The sequence below is a fragment of the Charadrius vociferus genome, unplaced genomic scaffold (genome assembly GCF_000708025.1).
Source record: "Charadrius vociferus isolate BGI_N301 unplaced genomic scaffold, ASM70802v2 scaffold822, whole genome shotgun sequence".
NCBI classification, from domain to species: domain Eukaryota; kingdom Metazoa; phylum Chordata; class Aves; order Charadriiformes; family Charadriidae; genus Charadrius; species Charadrius vociferus.
Genome location: NW_009647481.1, coordinates 2,823,058 through 2,842,564, shown reverse-complemented (window position 1 = coordinate 2,842,564; position 19,507 = coordinate 2,823,058). Strand labels below are relative to the sequence as shown.

Sequence of the window (19,507 nt, the reverse complement as noted above, 5' to 3'; positions counted from 1 at the left end):
CAGTGAACTGGTCCTGGAGTCTGTGTGTCTGCAGCAGGGAGAGCTATGCGCTCTGGACTGTAAATACTTAGAGACAGACCCAGCCCTCCAAAGGGCTTGTAAATAGGCAAATCTGCTAAGGAGAGCTTCAGCTGGGCCTCTAAGGGAAGAATAAATGAAATGCAGGATCTTCTTCACATGATAAAGGAAGTTTGAGGATTTTATTTATTGTAGGAAATGTCTGTATTTTTGTGTGTGGTTTTGTGTGTTGGTATCTGTTTATCCCGGTTATCTGCGCACAAGAGTTTTCCAGGTTATAAAGGATAGAGGTCACTGAAGTTTTTGAGGAAACACGTTTCTTGGCTATTTAAAGTTGTGAACCCACACAGAGTTGTATTTCACCATTCAAAGTTAAGAGCTCTGCGATAATGTTGTGTGTTTCGTTTCCGTCCTTTAAATTACCACTGAACACATTTACTATTGCCTTTCCACTGTCTCACTGGTACCTACTACATGTATCTTTAGATGCAGCTATGTTTTTAAAAGAAGCATCTAAAGCCATTGCTGACTGCTTAGAAGCTTCTGAAAATAGTATTTACTTTGAATTGTGTTTCCTAGTGAATTTTCTTTTTTTCCCTTCCCACCTCTAGCATGTAAGAGAAGTACTTCATTTTGATTGTCTGGAGAACAAGTGATTTGCTTTGATCCGACAGGTTGTGCACTGGAAATATAAGGGATTTTCTTCAAGTACATGGCTCAGTACTAATAGCCCTTGTTTCATGTAGAGAGCTCTTAACAAAATCTGTTGGAATGTCACGCAAACCGTTGTTGAATTAGAATCCAAAGAGAAGACAGTAGATGCCTTTTGAAGTAGTTCTGGAATACAGTGTAATTACATTGGATGCCTTTAGCTCCACGTTGTTAAGATTCAGCGGCATGTAATGTATTTCACTAGTGCTGCTATGGTTCATGGTTTAATGTCATTAGCTAATGAATCTCGTCTGAATCTTTTTTAGCAATATTTATTCAGCTGCTGTGTCTTAAGAGCATATGTGTAGTAGTGGTTATTAAAATTAATCTTTCTTGCTTTTCTGCTAATTTCATAATACTAGTGATGTACATCTTTGCATAATATAAAAATCTCATATTGCTTGCATCGTTTGGTTTCGTAAATTATTAAGCATTATGCATAGTTTAATATTATTCCTGCTTTTCTCAAAACTGTCATAATTTCCTTATATTCAATTTACAGCTGTGGAACAACTATTTTCATTTGGCTGTGGCTTTTATTACCCAAGATTCACTACAGCTAGAAAACTTTTCCCATGCAAAATACAACAAAATCCAGAACAAGTAAGCAAAAAATGTATACTTTAGCTTATGTCTTCGTTTTGTAGTAAAATGATGATAAAAGTAACGGTAAAGACACTTTTGTATTTCTTTTTTTTCTAGATATGGAGATATGAGACGTTTAATTGGCTTTGCTATCCGTGACATGTGGTACAAACTTGGTGAGTAGGCAAATGAACTTCATTGCAACTGAAGCCATAGCATATTGCTCGTTTCATTGAAAAATATCTGACATTAATTGCTTCTGTAAATATTTCTGCTATTTGAACTTAAAATACATGTTCACTCCTGTGATTAAGCTTGGAACTGACAGGCCTATTTTTTATTTCTAAGAGAGCTCACAACCTTCTCTCAGATTTCAAAGATGGCTGAAATCGGAAGATTTCAGAAACCTTATTTTGCTGAACTTGAGAACCAGATAAATCTTCCCAGAGAAGGTTACTGCTCAGTCTGAACCTACAGTTCCAGAAATTTTTAGGCTCAGATTTGGAATCTGTTTGGATTAAAATTCAGAAATGTTTTCCCAATTACTGTATAGCCGTGTTCTGGTACTGCTCCTTTGAGAGCTCGTAATAGAGGAAACAATAATCTATCGTTCTATGAAAATATGTATTAGAGAAGTTTTTTGAAATATACAATGAAGACAAGTATGATTATACTTCGAAATGCAAGCTGAATGTCTAATTTCAGAGAATTAATCATGAAAAGACTACATTTCATCAGTTCATTAACAGAGAGAAGACAGAGAAAAGGGCTTTTACAACCATTCTGTCTGTCTGAGATCTGTTGACCACAAACCAGTTCTGGGCTTTTGTTCCTATGTGCCGCTTCATTGGAGTGCTGAGCGTAGGCTAATAATATTTTTCCCTGTTTCCTGAGGTCGTCATTGTTCTGACTCAGCTAAAATTGCAGTCATTGCACCCAGGAAAACTTGTGTAATCTCTGTATATTAGAAGTTTGTATTTTAAGAATGGTGTGGAATCTTCTCAGAAAAGAAGAGCATTTTTTCCTGTAGTTATAAATATTTTTTGCATGTTATTAAAATTTTAGCCAAAATATACCCACACTAACCAAAATCTGAAGATACTTGAATAAAACTTGAATAAAAAGGATCACCTTCTTGCATACAAGGCAAGACTTAAAGTGATTGGCTGGGAGTGAACGGGAAGGGAGAAATTACTCGGAACTAAACACCAAGTGGTCATAAGCAGAATATGAAGAATGTTAACAACTGCATAACTACACAATTTCTTGATCTCAAGGACCTGCTAGGCAAAGTGACCCTGTACAGATAAACCAGGTTTTAACGTTCAGTTCATTCTATATGAGAGGTGATTGAGGAATTTTTGATTTAAACTTTTTAGGCAGATTTTAAAAAAAATGCGTATTTTAATTAGACTTTGCAGGAAAGTTTCCTTTGATAGAGAGATATTATTTTCTTTCTGGGGGCTGATGAAGTCTCCAGTTTATGATTTGCACCAAATAGGCAATAGCCCAATAGTTAAGGTATTTTGTAGCATATTGATGATGTTTTTTGTGAATGATTTTGAAGATGAGCTTGAGCCTTAGCTTCTCTGAGGCAGGGAAGGGAAGGTCCATCTTCCTTTTCTCTTCCAATTAATGTTTTATTACTTATGCAAAAATTGCAGCAAGGCATTGTTGAGATATATTGAGGAAAAAAAGTCTTTTGAAGGCCACGTTAGGTTAAAGAGTAAATAATTATTCAGAAATTTAGACCAGAATGAAATGTGCAGTGGGATAGTGTCAGTGTTATCACTGCAGGACAGCTCTTAAGCCTCCAGAGTGGAATAAGCGTACAGCTTATTCCGTACAGAAATCGACGCACAGAATGAATGCGGGTAGTGCACTGTATGCTTTCCTCTTCCATATAGTCTGCTGGTTTATTCATAAATACAGTGTAGTGCCGCACACATCCCCGTCTCCCTGATAGCACCATATTTATTGCAAAGAAGCATTACCTCAAGATAGGGACGTTTTCTTCCCTCGGTGGGGTGGCAATGCCTGCTGGAGAGGCAAAAGTAATTCCGTGTTTCTCCTCTCAGTGTGTTCGCGTTCTACTAGTTACCTTTCCTCTCACCTCTGAGTTGGGCAGGTAAGTCTAGCAGTGCGTTTGAACCTCTGACAGCAAAGTTGCAGGGTAAAATAAGCTATGGACAGGCCATAATATCATCATATATTATTACACAAGGAAGCCAGCAAGGATTTTCAAAATGTACTGAAAGGGACTGTTATTGACTGAACTATGTAGAACATTTGTTTTATCTTGGAAAATTTTTGCGAAGTTCTTCTATTAGGATATGTGAAACTTCTTTATGATCTCTAAAAAACATTCTAGTTTTGTAGGTGACCCAGCGTATCAGGGCTTGCCTGGAGATTTTGAGTGTTTTCATCACCTTGCACAAACTCTTTCTGCTGATACATACCCCTTCCAATCTTTCTTTTCTGAAACTTTTTCTTACAGTATTTTTTAGTAGAATTCTTTTTTTTTTTTCATGAATCAGTATACTCTGATGTATCAAAAAGATATAGTCAAGGTTTTAAAGGCATTGATACTCTTGCTGATTAATTGGTGAACTCTCAAATGTTTTCAGCGTAGTCCTTAATTTGCTAGTTTAACACCGTTGTCATCCTTTTTAATACTGACAGGTCTAAATTTGAAATTAATTGTTTTCAAATGAATACTTGATTCCAGAGTCATTGACATCTGCTTCTTAAAATAAAATTTCAAGTTTTCATTTTACTACAAAGTACAACAAATCTTGCAGAACTGTTCCACTTGTATGAATTTGAGATTTGCTGTTTGCATCGTACTCACGCTGAATCCGAGAGTCCGTGTTAAAAACAGCAAACACAATGGCTTTATAAAATTTTAAGGGCCTTTAACAGTTTTGTCTAGCATAATGTTGAAGATGAAAGGATTGTTTTCTAATATCCAGGTGCATTATTAATTTATTTAAATAATATTGTCTTACATACCGAATTGAAAAAAGTCAGGCATACAAATTGAGAAATGTTTCAAACTAATATGCAATAGTTCTAACTAAATAATAAATGCCCCTTCCATTTCTTTTCTATAATTTTCAGACTCCTTTCTGTAGCTTTAACAAAAAAGTAATCTGCATTCTGAAAAGCAGTAGAGCATCTTAAGTATAAACCACATTAGAGGGATAAATATACAGCAGGATTGAAGCAGGCAAATGCGTGTCAGCATCTCGCGCTGTTATGTGCTCTGGGGCAGATTATCTTCCTTTGCCCGTTTCCTCAAACCTCACAATGACTGAAAGACTGAGACTCTTGATTCCCGAAATGGAAATAACAGTTGCTGATGGCAGGATAGTCTTCAAAAAAACATTTTTTTAAAAATGTTATTTATATAAAGATCTGTGTTAAGGCCTTTTGGTTTTAAGTGTAAGATCAGCCTCTTGGGCAAGCAATTGGTATTGCTGTCATTAGGCTGAAAGTTTCTCTTTTCTATTCATGTAAGGGGATTGGTTGGGAGAGTGAAGATTTTTAGAGGTGAATGGATAGCTGCGTAATTGCATGAATTTCTGTGATCTTCAAAAATGACAGACCTGTAAGGTCTAATACATATAGGTATTGGAAGTTATTCAGTTGTAATAAGTTTCCTTTCGGTCTTATTGACATTACTGATTTAAGAAGCATTACTGATTTTAATCAACTTGAGTGGAAGAAAAAAATAATCTTGCAGAAAACTGTTGAGGTCATAGTTCAGTTATGCTTAGAGCTACGTTAGTATGGCACCCATGTGAGAGGAAAACCAGAATCAGATTAATTTTTAGTTATGGAACAAGCGTAGTCATAGTTGTGTATGAGAATATGTTATATATTTCCAAAGTTTCGACAATATTGACTTTCTTATGTGGGTCATTGGATTTTGATGGTGATCTGCTCCACATATCAAATATTTTTCTTTCCCAAAAAACAAGCAGCATTGGAAGAACATCTTGGACCTGGTTGAGTTTTTCGCAGATTTGGATGTTCATTGGCAGCTGATGTAACAGTTGTGCTACAAGATAATTTTATGTGGTTTTAGGAGTTGTGCAGACAGTGTTTCTGTTATCGTTTGCAATGTTTGATGCATTGGTTGGTTTGATTTATTGGTTGCAACATTTGATGTTCAGAAATGAAAGCAAGTAATGTTTTTCTCCTTGATAAGCCAGGAAGGTTACACCATGGAGCATCACCATAGATAGAATTTGAGGGATTCTTAGGGTTTTTTTATTTCTCCAGGTATTCAAAAGGAGATGGCAAAAGCTGGAAAACTGAAATGCTCACTGAAAATGTCAACTAAGCTGGCATGCATATCGCTGGCACTGAATTCTGGCACCTTAGAACGACACTATATCTATTAACGTGCCTTCAGTGTTTGAGAAGGAACAGAGATCAGTGTCTAAGTTGTAAGACTTTAGCAACATAGATGGTTTAAAATGCCACTTTAAATGATTGTATGTCCTAAATATTTCCCTAATTTTTTTTTTCTCTCCTCTCAAATGCCTACTTTGTGTTTCTGTTTCAGGCCAGAATAAAATTTGCTTTATTCCGGGGATGGTTGGACCCATCTTGGAAATGACTCTTATTCCAGAAGTTGAACTACGAAAAGCCACAATCCCAATTTTCTTTGACATGATGCTGTGTGAATATCAAAGGACAGGAGAATTCAAAAAGGTAATTAAAAGTAATCTCTGTGAAAATTAATTAAAATGTCATGTGGTCGGTTTATTTCTGGTAAATGTTTGTTGTGTGGGCTCTTCTGCTTACAGCAAGTAAAATCCAAAATATTAAGAACAAAAGGAAGAGTTCTTGTGCAAGTGAGTGTAGGTTCTCCAGTGTGATTTAGTTAGACTTAGGTAAAGCTTTCTTCCCAATGACAGCAATAATGTGCTGGGATGGGTGACCAGAAAGGTTGCAGGATCTCTGTCAAAATTTTCAAAATATACTGAGAAAGGTTCTGAGCAACAAGACATCATATTGAAGTCAGCCCTTGGTTAATTAGGAGGTAGAATTAAATGACCTCTAGGGGTCCTTTCTAATCGAAATTTTTCATGATACCCCTTCCCGGTGACATCTGACAGAAGTAGCAGTGAATAGTTAATTATATATTAGCAGATTTCTCAGCAAACTCTTAACTTTTCTAAATATTTATTGTGAGGAAAACCACCACTGTGAATAACTGATGTTGCAAAAAATTTTTCTACAGTGATTTTGAAAAGAAAAAGGATTTTTAAATCACAAGTAATAAATATTTTTGATTGATGGAATAGAAATAGGGATGGTGGGACAGGACATTCGGGAATGTAATCTAAACCTCCTGCCCCTGCTTGCTGTGTCTCCTCCGGGCAGCGAGAGTATCTGTCAGCGTCTTTCCTAGCTGACTTTTCCAGTCTCTGCAGGCTCTTTGGGCATGCGCTTACCTTACTCTGTGTTTGCAGAGTAAGGTGTGTTTTCACAGTAAATTTTAAATTGGAGATTCAGACTTTGTAGTTACACAAATAATTAATTCAGAACAATCTGTGTACTGCTAAGTGGCAAACAAAAGGTCATAATTTTAGACTTTCATAGGAAAGCCAATATAAATATGTCACTAATATACCCAGCTATGTTTAACACTTTAAATCATGCAGGGCATTTCTGTGTCAACTAAGTGTGGAACAAACGAGCAGATGGATTTTCTGTTTTGGTCTGTATTCCGCAGTCCAAAGCTTTTGGTTCAAGGCCAAGATTAAAAACCACTTTGCTTCTGTGCATCTGTTCCCTTTGTGTCCTAATACTCCTATATTTGCCTTCTTAAAAATGTTTTCCTGCTCTTGGCTTATCCTTCATCTCTTGGGAGAGATGCACAGATCTGTATAGACCAAAAATCCTGAAACCTCATCTGTCATACTGACCGATTAAGAACATCATCTTAGGAGCCTGGAAGGTGCCAGACACTTAGGTGACCCTTAAATCATTTCTTATGCTAATATAAATACGTTTCAGGTGATATTTTTTCAGTATCGAGGAACAAGGACATTCATTTTACTGCAGCTTAAAAATAAGAGGTAATTTTTATCAGATGGCACTATTTCATAACTGGGTAGTTGAGTCTCTTTGGATTCTAATGTTCCGCTTTAGAAATTGAGATCATTTACTGGTCAAGAATTGTGGTTTTTATTCTCTCCTTTCCTATGGATGAAGTAATTAAGATAATTATCTTAAACTTGCATCTGTAAGTTTGGCAATTCTGGTAAGATTTTTTTTTAATAAATATATTTTAAAGGAAAGGGACGTTAAGTTTTATTAGTTAAAATTGTTACCAGCTTAATAAGAAAAAGCAAAGAATTAATATGAGTGGAAAATTATTTGATACCAGAAACACATAAACTCTAGCTTTTGCTAGTGGCCAATTTTCATATACAGATTTGCATTATAAAGGATATTTTTGTAAAGCTTTAGTATAAAATTTTGAGAATCATAACATGTTATTGCTAGACTGCCTTAGGCACTCAGGAGCCTAGCCTGACATTCAATTAAAACATAATTTTGCTGAACTTTAAAAATAAATAATTTATTTCTAATCTAATCCTTTCTAATGAGAGAGGAGAAAAACACAAACGGAGACATCTTTACTCGTCGAGTTTGGGCACTGGAACTAGAGCTTGTCTGGTATCTGCCACATACTTCAATAAACTTTACCAAAAAGATTGATTTTATTAACTTGATGTGGTACTGTGCTGAGACATCTGCGCAGCAGTGCTGCATTCTGGGTGGGCATACATCTTACGTTGCTGTCTGTGTCCTGCTTTATGTATACAATAGATGTGTGATAAGGATATGAAGTTATTTACATTTATCAAGCAGGAATTTGATTTTATTTAGGTATTTCTAGGAATTCAACTAATCCCAGAGAAAAGAAAATTCCACCTCTGATTATCTCAAGAATGACATACATATTTAATGGAATGGAATGGAGTATATACGTGTAGGTGTACGGCATACTAAGGCACTTTCTTCACGATCCTTCGTTTTACTTTGCACATGTAACTTCCATTCACCCAGAAGATATATTATATAAGCTTGTAATTTTAATTCTAATTGAAGACGTAGGGAGGAAGCCATTAATATCTACTAATTTTAGCCATCAAGGCTCTGTCTGTCGTTAGCTCAGAGAGTTACGAATCTTGGAAAGGCAATTTATCCAACTTTGTTCAGTGTCTGTGGATAGAATTAGTCCTGCAAATATATCCCCTCTCCTTCAAACATAAAGGGAAGCTAGTTGCCTATCTGTTGGGCACATGATGTTAAAAGAATCCCATCCTCCAAACGTTGATAATCCATCTTTCCTTAAAAGGAAGACTTCCTAAAGCAAAAGACATATTGTAAAGCAATAACATTTGTTCTAACTGATAATTTGAGACCAAAAGCTAGAAAAGACCTACTTTCAAAAAAGAAAAAAAGGAGATTAGCTCTTTGCAGAATAAATGAAGAAATGACAATATCATTGAAATAAACATGGATTCAAGTTACGTTAAGGATTTATCTTGGCTTAAGAAGATGAATTCATCTGTGTTTACATTTTAGTTCAAATAAGTAATTCTGTTTGTGTTTGGTACTTTCAATTTAGTACCTCTCATTGGTTGCACCAGTCGCTGAAGCCATCTGGGGAAGTTTTCTCTATTTGCTTTTCTCCCTGACTGTTGTTGGACTGTGTCAGAAAATAGTGCTGAATGATGGCGTATTCTTGGGCTTACATAGCTACCGGTAGGATTAGAGGATAGATGTTTATTCTAAGTGAGCCTGTCTTTCTGAGCTAACAGCTGTAAAAGGTTACTAAATGAGTGACTATAGGTGTTCTCAGCAAGCTTCTCTGGCACAAGTGATTTATCATTGCTGTAAATACCCATACTTCTAACTCTCGCTTCTTGAAATTTTATTATGTATAAGGATTTCAGAAGGATGTGAGATCGTCCCATTAGCAGAAGCCAAGTTTGTCCAGCTTGGTGCTTCAGACAGATCCATGTGTAAAAAATGGAGATGTTTTGCGCTTTTGTATTGAACTGTGTGTTCGTGGATGTGGAGATGTCTCGGATCTATTAGATAAGCAGGTGGTTTTAAAGCTAAATTGGTGCCAAGGACAATTAGGCACATTCTGTTTAAGTTAGAGGAGAAAGAGCTTTTCCAGGGTTTAATTTTGGCACAGACACATTAAAACTTTATTCTATATTTCTGCCAACTTTTTTATTTATTTTGGTTCGAGGAACTGGCTTTTTTGCAGCTTGTTGAGAAACTGCAGGAAAGATGCTTAGGAAGAGTTTTTTTGTTCAGGTCCAGCATCTGTGAAATTATTGCCTCTTAGAGAAGTAATCAATTCTCTACCTGCTGAATAAGGACTAGGAAGGATTTAAGAGGTGGATGATTTTTAACTGGTGCTTAATTTGCACTATATTCACAGATTTCTGTCTTACCACAGTAAGTCCACAGACTTCAGCTCCAGAAAATTACTGGATTGGATGTTTTTGTTTAATATTGCCTTGTCTTGAAATTGCCGTGTATCTATATTGCCCATGTTACTAATACACGTAGACACTACTACACATACTACTTACACATAGAAATGAATTCTGAGCCCTTTAAGCTTCTTTTTCAGCCTCGACCAGCCAGAGTAATTTTTTTTTTCCTGTTTCTCTATATTTCAATGATAACTCTCTGTTCTCTAGCACTGGTATAGTATGTACTGTTCCACTGGCAGTCTTTCATTTTTATTCTAATTACAGAGAAAGAATTAATATTAGAGTAGCAAAACCTGCAAGTAACAGGACAAAGAATTGTTCTGGATCGCAGAGTATTGGTGCTCCTAACAAAACAAAATTCTTTGTAGCCTCTAAAGAAAAAATAAGGTTCCCTCTTATTTGACACTCCTATTAAAAAATAATTAAAGAAATAGTACTAATGTAGAAGTCCTTTCCTTCTACTCAAATGAGAAAATGGGATTGCTGTTTCTACTGAACAATTTATAGTTTTCTCTGAGAACGTTATGGGAAGTGTCTCTTAAATGGAGACTCTGAGATCTGAAGTCATGAAGTATTTTGAGGAGCAGTGTAGAGCCTATTCAGTACGCCACAGAGATGAACCATTTACTGCCAACTTCTGTTGTAATACTGGATGACTACACGCTGCTCAGTTCTGCTGGAGTTAGTCGTATACTATTAGTGTTTCTCATATGCATACTGTACAGGTTTGCAAATTCACATTCAGCCATGACCTTTTCCACGTAGGCGTCCCACTGATAATAAATAGCAATGTCTCTTCTTGATTTTCCCCTCCATCCAGATGGCAGAATATTTTAACCATTCTGTGTCCATTTAAAACAGTGCTATTTGTGTTTTCATGATCGTTACTTTCCTATCCAGTCATCTTAAAATATGCTATACCTGGTGGTGAGCTGGAGAAGTCACCTGTCTATGCCATTCTGTAGTGGGTACACAACTTGTACCCAAGTTCTTGTGTCTCACCTCAACCCCTGTGAAGTGTTTAAATATTTCTATTTGAAGCACATCTGTCTGGTGCTGCATTATAATCATACCAACAATTTTGTTTTCACACATTTACAGCTGTGGTTTTGTTGTTCTGACATGGTCTGAGAAAAATGAGGTGCTTGAAATTGCTCCTTCCTCCCTGCGCCGTCTGGAGAAAAGAGGCGCGTGTCTGTATTGCTTAATTTTCTGCACCTAGTTCTTTGCTTTTTGTGTGATGAGTGTAGAAGTTAGGCTGCTCAAGACAGTGTTTCAAAGCTCTGTGACAGAAGCAACAGCGTCATCTCATGCTGAGGTTTTGGGGACCCGGTTTGCAGTGTCAGGATGACCCGGTAGGTCTGGGTTGGATGTGTAGCTTCCTGCTCTCTGCGAAGAATACTTGTTGAGTAATGCCGCTGGTGGTTCTGTCTCAGGACAGAGTTGTACTCGCTGTTGGGAGAAGGTGAAACGCGAGCAATGCTACAGTGAATGGCTAGCGAGCGTGTAACATCTGTCGGTTATTTTAAAATTCTAAATTTGAATAGAATGTGGATTTTTTTTTTTTTTTTAGGTTGCTCTCAGGGATAGATCTAAGGATGTTTAAATAGAGATTTTTACATATTATGTAGCTTATAAATGTGTTTCTTTAAGAAGCTGTTTTAACATAATTGCACTTGATTTTAGGGGCAAAATAATTTGATTGGCTTATATTCTGGAATAAATCTGATCTTTGACATTTGCTGGTCCTATTTAGCTGAATCTCAGGGCAAAAATGAAGGATATCAAATATTCTGGAGAAAAATGAGGAATGCTTGGCCTTCGTTCTTGAAAAAAGCTGAGTAATTTTTCTGGGTGAAGTGTTTTAATCGTGCCCTCCTTGAAGGAAGTACATTTAGTAACATGTTTTCAGTTCGAACGTCACGTTCTCTACAAGCGAAGGAATTGTCCCTTCCAAAACATGACTGAAGACACGCAGGACCTCCTTGGTGTTCTAAAGGGATTTGTTATATGTAGCCTTGGGCTTGCCTTCTTCAGCTCGAAGCTGAACTTTTTGATGAGGATATATTTAAGTAAGGAAAAATACCTTGCATTGCCGTTATCTGCAGTTATTACCACCCATAAAATACTACAGTAATTCTTTCTACCATGAAAGGCTGCCAGTTCTCTGACAGCATAATGTGGATCCCAGTCTGCCAAAGCTCTCACTTACACAGAAACACTCTGGAGAGACAGAATTATTCATATACTGAAAGTTGTGTGAAAGAAAAACATGAAAATTTCCTGTGTTCATACAGTAGTGAATTCTTTGTCATTTTTATAGTGGTTTGAATAATTATTTCTTTGTAAAGCAACAGTTTTATTTCAATGTACATTTAGTTTTTTAATGCTTTCCCTGTGCCTGGTAATGGGTTAATGGCTTGTCTAGAACCTCATGGTAGACCTTTCCCACCTCTTCTTCAAAATATTACGCCAAGGTTTCTTTTATCCGAAGCTCAATCGGATAAAAGGACACAAGTTTTTCTTTAGCATCTGGAAACCTCTGGTTTAGCCTTGCTTCCTGCTTTTCCCAAATGCCTCATGTGCAGGCTTCTGCCTGCTTCTCTCACTACCGTGGGGGCTTACTCTCAGAGCACAAGCAATCTCTCATTTTTAGGATGTCTCCAGTTGACTCACAGGGTAACAGAACGAACATAAACAAGCAGTCTTTCCTTTCTGCTGCCTCACCACGCTGTATGCAACAATGTGAAGCATTCAGTACTCACACGAAATATTAGGAAAAAAAAGAATATAAATTTTGCCACACCTGATTAATTTATTCATATGAGAGTCAAAGATTTTAGCAGAAATCTTGGGGTGAGGGGATTGAGACATGTTGTGACTGCGTAAAGAGGACATTGACAGCCACATTCAAAAAGTTTAAAAAAGCGTTGGCATTAAAGACTTGTAATTCTCTAACTGTGCAGATTCTTTACAAATCTGCATCAAGCTGTTTTCTCATACGATGATATCTGAACATGATACAATTACTTGGATGAGAACAAAGAACGGCTGTAGCTGCACTAAGACTTTGTGATTCCTGTCTGACACTTCCTTTCCGCGGCCATACGGAAATGAAATGGAAGCTTAGTGAAAGGGTTTTTCCAGGCTTTCAGCAGTGCTAAAAGCCCAGACTATGAATGAAGCTGATGAATCTGGGAACGCTTTTATAAATTCTTGGGTTTTCATATAACGAGCCCAAAAGAGATGTCAAAGAATGAAGAATCAAAGAAACTTACCAGGCAAGAGGCTTCGAAGCAATGAAGGTATCAGTAAAGGCTAAGCCCAGAACAGGGTCAAACCGGCTGCGGTGACCAGAGAGTACAAAAAGCATTCCCATTGTAGTTAGAGAGCTAGAGACTGGTTAATGCAAGAATGCCTCTGCCTCAAAGGGGATTTCCATTAGTGGTGTACTTATTTGTGCGGAGTTTCCAACCTGCAGGTGCAAAAACATACCGACTTTTTCACAACTTAATATTTGTAGCTTGGGGAAAATTATGTTAATGGACTGGTGGCCTTTTAGTGTTTGGGTTTTTTTTTTTTTACATCTTAAAACCTGCAGCATTTTAATATTAATATTTATTTCTGCTAAGCTTATTAAATTAATTTATTTTCTACCATGCAACCACACAATATTTTTCTGTTACATTAATTTTAATTAGTTTTCTGTTTTCCAAGATTGAAATAACCAGTTAGGTTGTTTTAAAACACTTTATTTTTTGAACACTTTTTTTTTTATTGTTCCACATCATGTCTGAACAACAACAATAGGCTAGTACAACCAGTAACTTGGTTCAGAATGCCTTGGTTACACTGGACAATATTAATGGGGTATATTTTCCTTGGAACCCTCTCCCAGTAAATTTCCAACTGACTTAAGTTACTACTTTTTTTTTTTTTTTAATTCTCCACTGGTATTTTTCATTTCATATTGAGGAAAAAAATGCACAAATAAAACAACTCTTTTGTATTTCTATTATGAGTATGATACATAAACATCAACTATTTGAAGACACTTTTTGAACCTGCAAATCTTAGTGCTTTAAGGTGCTTGGAAATTAAAAAAAAAACAACAAACCAACATATGCATGGATTATAGTTTCCAGGCTCTAATTTCACGGATCTGAGTGCAGTCTGCATAATATATGGCAAAGGCATTGTAAACTAATTACAAATTCTGATCTAACCATGTGAGATTGGATTAACCCTTTCAAAATGATAAAGCAGTTTCCTGTGTATAATGTATTGAGAAGGCTTTGAAATTACGAATTACAATTGCCTGTTTATACTGCAATAACATAATAACGTTTTCAGGAGGCTTTATATAATTAAGGTATGGTCCTGCAAGGTGCTGGCTTAAAATATTATCCAACACGTACTTCCATTTCTTGAAGAGATAATGGTATATTACTCAGGTCTAATATCTAGAAATTCTCCAGAGATGTTGCTGGAGTTGAATATGGTTTAAAGATGTCAGGCTATTGTCATTGACAATTTTCATACATATTTGTAATGACAGTTTCACAGGTTAGCATTAGTTTCTAAGATAACTTTCTTCTTTACCTGTGACGAACTTTGAAAATAGGTTTTATCTTTTTTCTGAATATTGTAAGGTATTGTTCCCTTGCTTAATTATGCAAAGCTACCTGAAGATACGGGGTATAACAGGAACAGTAAGTAAATAATACAGAAAACATCTTCAGATATCCAGCTTCAAGAAATTTATTACAGGAATGACTGAGCCCAGTAGTTAGGCTGAAGTTTCACGGCTGACTCTGCAGGCTGGGATGAAGTGCTTCTCTGTAAGCTAAGTTTGGGAAAAAGGAAACCTTTTAATTTGGCGTCGGAGTTTTAAGAGTTGGCTGATTAGTGATAGCTAACAAGGTGTGACTGGTGCAGAAGTATTAACAGGTTTTCTCTCTTCATATGCACACAAGCTGCCTAGATTCTTTTTCAATTTGGAGAGGGGAAGAGGGTATTTTCTGACCTTACAAGTAGAGAAATAAGGCTGCTGAGGGCTCCAAATGAAGCAGTGTCATAACTGTAAAGTAAAATTGAAAAAATGATGCAGTAGAGAGGAAAGAATTGCGTTCAACTACAAAAATAGCTTGTTTGCTGTCTTGGTTTGTATGTCACGGTTTCCTAATTAGGGTCCAGATAGACCTAACAAATAGCAATTAAATAAGGGATTGCATACTGTAGGATTGTTCCTATTTTATCTGAGTGAAAGCCATTCTACTTACTCCGAAATCCTGCATTTCAAATCAGAGATGTTCTGTGAAAACCCGTAATACCGATACTGTAAGCCTGTTTCTTCAGGTTATTTTATCAGTTTGTACTAAGAGACAGGTATCTGGAGATAGTCAGGTGTGCATTATTCAACTGGAACATATTCAAGCATTTAACCCTTGGGAATATGTGATATAACTATACAAAGATATTCTTTTGATGCCATATTGCATTGTGTTTGACCTCTGCATATCTGATCAGTGTTTTGATTTTTCTTTCTTCATTAGTTTGAAAATGAAATAATTTTGAAGTTGGACCATGAGGTAGAAGGAGGACGAGGGGATGAACACTACATGCAGTTGTTTGAGTCCATGTAAGTAGTGCATGAGGATAAATACCTTCAGGATGTGGTTTTATCTTACTGCTCGCACTTTTCAAGTTGGTAGCCTCATTTCAAAATAAAATAGAATCTTAGCAGCTTTTTTTATGAAGGGACTGGAAAGAGCATACTGTTTCAGTGCACCTGGTTTGAGTTGTAGTTTTGCTCATTGAAACTATTTTTGTGGTTGCTTTTCATGATTAGCTGCATTTTTCTGTCCAACTTTCAAGCCAAGAAAATTAAATATTCACCTGACTTTTTAGTCTTTCCCCATTTTTATTTATAACCTTTCTTGGTTTTTATTTCACACTAATAAGAAGGTGGTATTTTAAAATATCTTACTTGCTTTTCCCAGTGTCTAGATTGGACTCCCAAGAGATTATTCTCTGAATTTACATAAAGTGACTGTCCTGGAATAAGAATATTGCAAAGTGCTACAGTTTAATAAAAATATTTCTATTTCTATATTTCTAACAATCCAAAGCCTGATATAGCATCTCCTTCTCTTCTTGGCTGCACACAGTCAGTTTTAGTCTCAGACTTAATAGCTGTGTCTTCACTTGTGGCAGGTTGTGTGTGTGATGCTTTGGGTGGCGGTGGAATCCCTGTGCCTACCTCTGAGAACTTGTTCCTGCCTTTGTGCCTTAGACTGTAACAAACCACATCGCTCATCATACACTTTCTCAAGCATTGATAACCCAATAGTTATTAAGCATAAAAATGCTGTAGGGCTTTGGCTACGTTACAAAATCGATACAGGCTTTGTGGCATTTGAGTGTGAATGTTTTTACGTTCTCAAAGCCTGCTACCTTGTATCTATTGTATTATTGCATAGGGGGTAGCAATCTTTGCAAAATCACATCCCTCACCAGACGAAGCATGAAAGCTCTGTGTGTACCACAATGGAAAAATACTGAATTATATAATTAATAATATGTAAGTGTTATATTATGTAAACAATATGTAATTAGATTCTAATTAAATAGTATAATTTAAAAGAAACATCATTTAAATCAAATACAATTTAAATGTTTGCTATGTTATTTTAATCTCTGTCCTATGAGGAGGCAGATAAAATATAGAGAGGGAGACTAGAAAAAAGTAAAAGTACTGGCACTTTAAGCAAGCTAAAACTGTTCTTTGGTACACTGGCAAGGACAGATGAAGTTTTAAAAATGTCCCTTTCACTTCCTAACATGACAATGTAAACTGAGAGCAATAAAGTAATGTTTCAATTTTGAGTGTTTACTGGCTGGCTGCAAGTCTTAGGGTAGTGAAGAGGTGATGCAGAGATATTCAGACTAGCTCTCGGTATGACCGAAACCAGGCCTGTAAATGCATAGTTTTCTTAATCACACTGCTGCAAAGCCTAAACCGCGATGCCTGCCTGAACTGTCGCTACAATTCATCATCTCCAGTACTGGGGATTCAGCTGACACAGTGGACATTTATTGCAGTGCTAAACTTTCCTTGCTGCTAGTAAGTTTTTTTCCAAGTATCCATACTAAATCTTCCTTCCTTCAGTTTAAGCCAATTATTTCTTGTTTTACCCACAGGGGACATAAAGAATCATTTATTCTGTTTCTCTTTGCAGCAGCCTTTAACAAATTTGGAAGTTGCTGTCAAGTTTCCTTTGTTCTTCTCTTTTGGGTAAACAACCCCAATATTTCAGTTTCTCCTATGCAAGACATTCTTACAAGGTCGGCATTTATTTTGAAATACTACATTGCCTTAAAGCTGGTGAGAGCATTCAAACTGAGACTTCATCAATGCAAAAAGAAGAGCTTCCTTCAGATCTTGTGTATGGGACTCTTTGAAGTTTACTTTTTCTCAGCTATGTAAAATTGTTTGCTTGTCTTGTTTGCAGTTTACTCTTACATTAATATTTTTCTAGAGAACTGGTACCTATCCAGTTAAACCCCATCTTTCAGTAGTGCAGTTAAATAGTCTCATCAAACATACTACATAGCATTTGATCCTCCTGCCTTTCCAAGATACCTTTCTTTCTTTGCTATACCTGTTTTTTTTCCCCCTGGATATTCTCCCATGTTCTACAAGACTTCAAGGTCAAGGTTTCCACATTTCTAAAGATGTCACTTCATATTATCTCCAGACAATATTTTTTATTCCATCCTTGAAGTTGTATAGTGACACCTGTAGAGGGACAGTTGAAGCAGAGGCTGGTGACTTGTCTGTGGTAGGACCCTGTTCTCTTCTCTCTGTTGTTTTTGTTTGCTTTGTTTTAAAGCTTCCTTCCTTCACACCTCTCAAAGCAGGGATTTCAAGCCTCTATCCCCAACTCCCCGTTCCAACTCAATAGAGACCCACTTAAACTGGACTCCAGATTTATTCATTTGGGCATATTTTCATCAACTCATTTCCTGTAGCTGTCTGCATCCCTGCACAGTTCCAGTTGCCCCTTGAATGCAGCTATTTAGTGGTAGCCAATGGCTGTCCTGTGTGTTGAATCTCACCTCTCTCCAGTGCTTACCCGCACTGGTTGGCTGCTGGGAACCTCCCCACGCCCAATAAACTCAACAGGATCAGCAGAAGTTTAATCAATGCCTTGCAGTTGTCCATTGTCCTAAATGTTAGCGTGTGCCATGGCAGGGCTGTGACCTGTGCCAGTGAATGCTGCCCCAGACACCACCAAGGAAGAGCTGGGATAATCAGAACAGCTGGGAGGCAGGTCTCAATAGGCAGACCAGCCAAGGCTACCCTGTTTGGGGAAGTGGAGGAGAATCTAGCTATATGAATACAAGTAGTGCTACGCCACTTTTCCTCAGGCTCAGAAAATGAATTCTGGCATGTTTTAGTTGCTAATAGAGGCACAACAGAAAAGAGCATTTGGAAGCTCTCCAGTTCCCCATCATTTCGGCAGCCCATGTTACACAGTTGTTTTCTCAAGCTTTATTGAAAATATTTTTTATTTTAAAACATCTATATTTTATTTTTTCAAACTCTTTAAAAATTAAAAGGTTTCTTGCTCCCTCCTGGGGAAAAATTCTTCTAAAGTTTTATGGGTTGGGCTTTTTATTGGGCTTATTGTGTAAAGCTCAGCAAGACAACTTCTGAAATCTTCCCTCATGAGACAGGTATTCCTCTCTGCTGTTCATTTTGTAGTTCTCTCCTCCATGTACTCCAGTTCATCTTTCTTTAGTGACTGGAGTTATGTACTGTATCCTGGGTGAGATGTACCAGTAGCTTGTGGTTTATGTCAATGTTTTTCTACTTGTAGAAAATGTGATGTCTTGGTGACTCATGTTCGTTTCATAGTCGAGCAATGTTGACAGGTCTGCCTTGTTTGCTGTCACTCCAAGTGAACCTATGGCAAAAGTTCGTAATAGTCACTTAAATGGTGATTGTGCTTGCCTTTGTTAGCATCTTACCCTGTTTCTCATACTTACATATGTAAAATAACCCCTTTTTTCCAGTATACTGTTCAAGTCTCGTAGATGATTCTGAGGCTATCTTACTTTCTTTTCAACAAATATCATTTAACGTGCTCCAGCCTATTCTGTTGGTTGTCAACTCTTCAGACCCTTTAGTATTTAACATTCCATTTGCAGTATGTTTAATGTCATAAACTATGTTTCAATAATTTAACTTTTTCAGTTATTGTCGCAGACTAGTCAGACGGCAGCAATAAAGTATTCTGGTTTTATCTATTAGCCTCTGTCACGTCTTGTCAATATAAATGTTCTTTCAGATATGCATGTACGCACTCCCTCTGTCTCAGCCAAATAACTCTATGTTGGATCTGTACGTTCAAAGGAATAAACATGGGGTGCTGTTTTCACTTTGCTTGAGTTAGAACTTTGAGACTGGGTACTTTGCTGAGGTCCCATTCTACGCCAAAGCTTTGAGGATTTCTTTGCAGTTAAAGTTAATATGAATATGTATTTTCTGAAGAAAGTTTAAATAATTCTGAGGAGTAAGAAATGATTTTTGCAATTAATTAAACCCTAATACTTTATAATAAAAGTTTAAAAAATAATAGTGT

General features: G+C 36.7%; 1 protein-coding gene across 1 annotated transcript in view; it reads left to right on the top strand.

Moving 5' to 3' along the window:
* DOCK2 (dedicator of cytokinesis 2) overlaps positions 1 to 19,507 on the top strand; it is a 209,459-nt gene that overhangs the window by 157,715 nt on the left and 32,237 nt on the right. The window contains exons 31-34 of the mRNA XM_009880752.1: positions 1,232 to 1,332; positions 1,432 to 1,490; positions 5,888 to 6,036; positions 15,413 to 15,498. Coding sequence (XP_009879054.1) covers positions 1,232 to 1,332; positions 1,432 to 1,490; positions 5,888 to 6,036; positions 15,413 to 15,498 — 395 coding nt within the window. The remainder of the gene's footprint in view (positions 1 to 1,231; positions 1,333 to 1,431; positions 1,491 to 5,887; positions 6,037 to 15,412; positions 15,499 to 19,507) is intronic.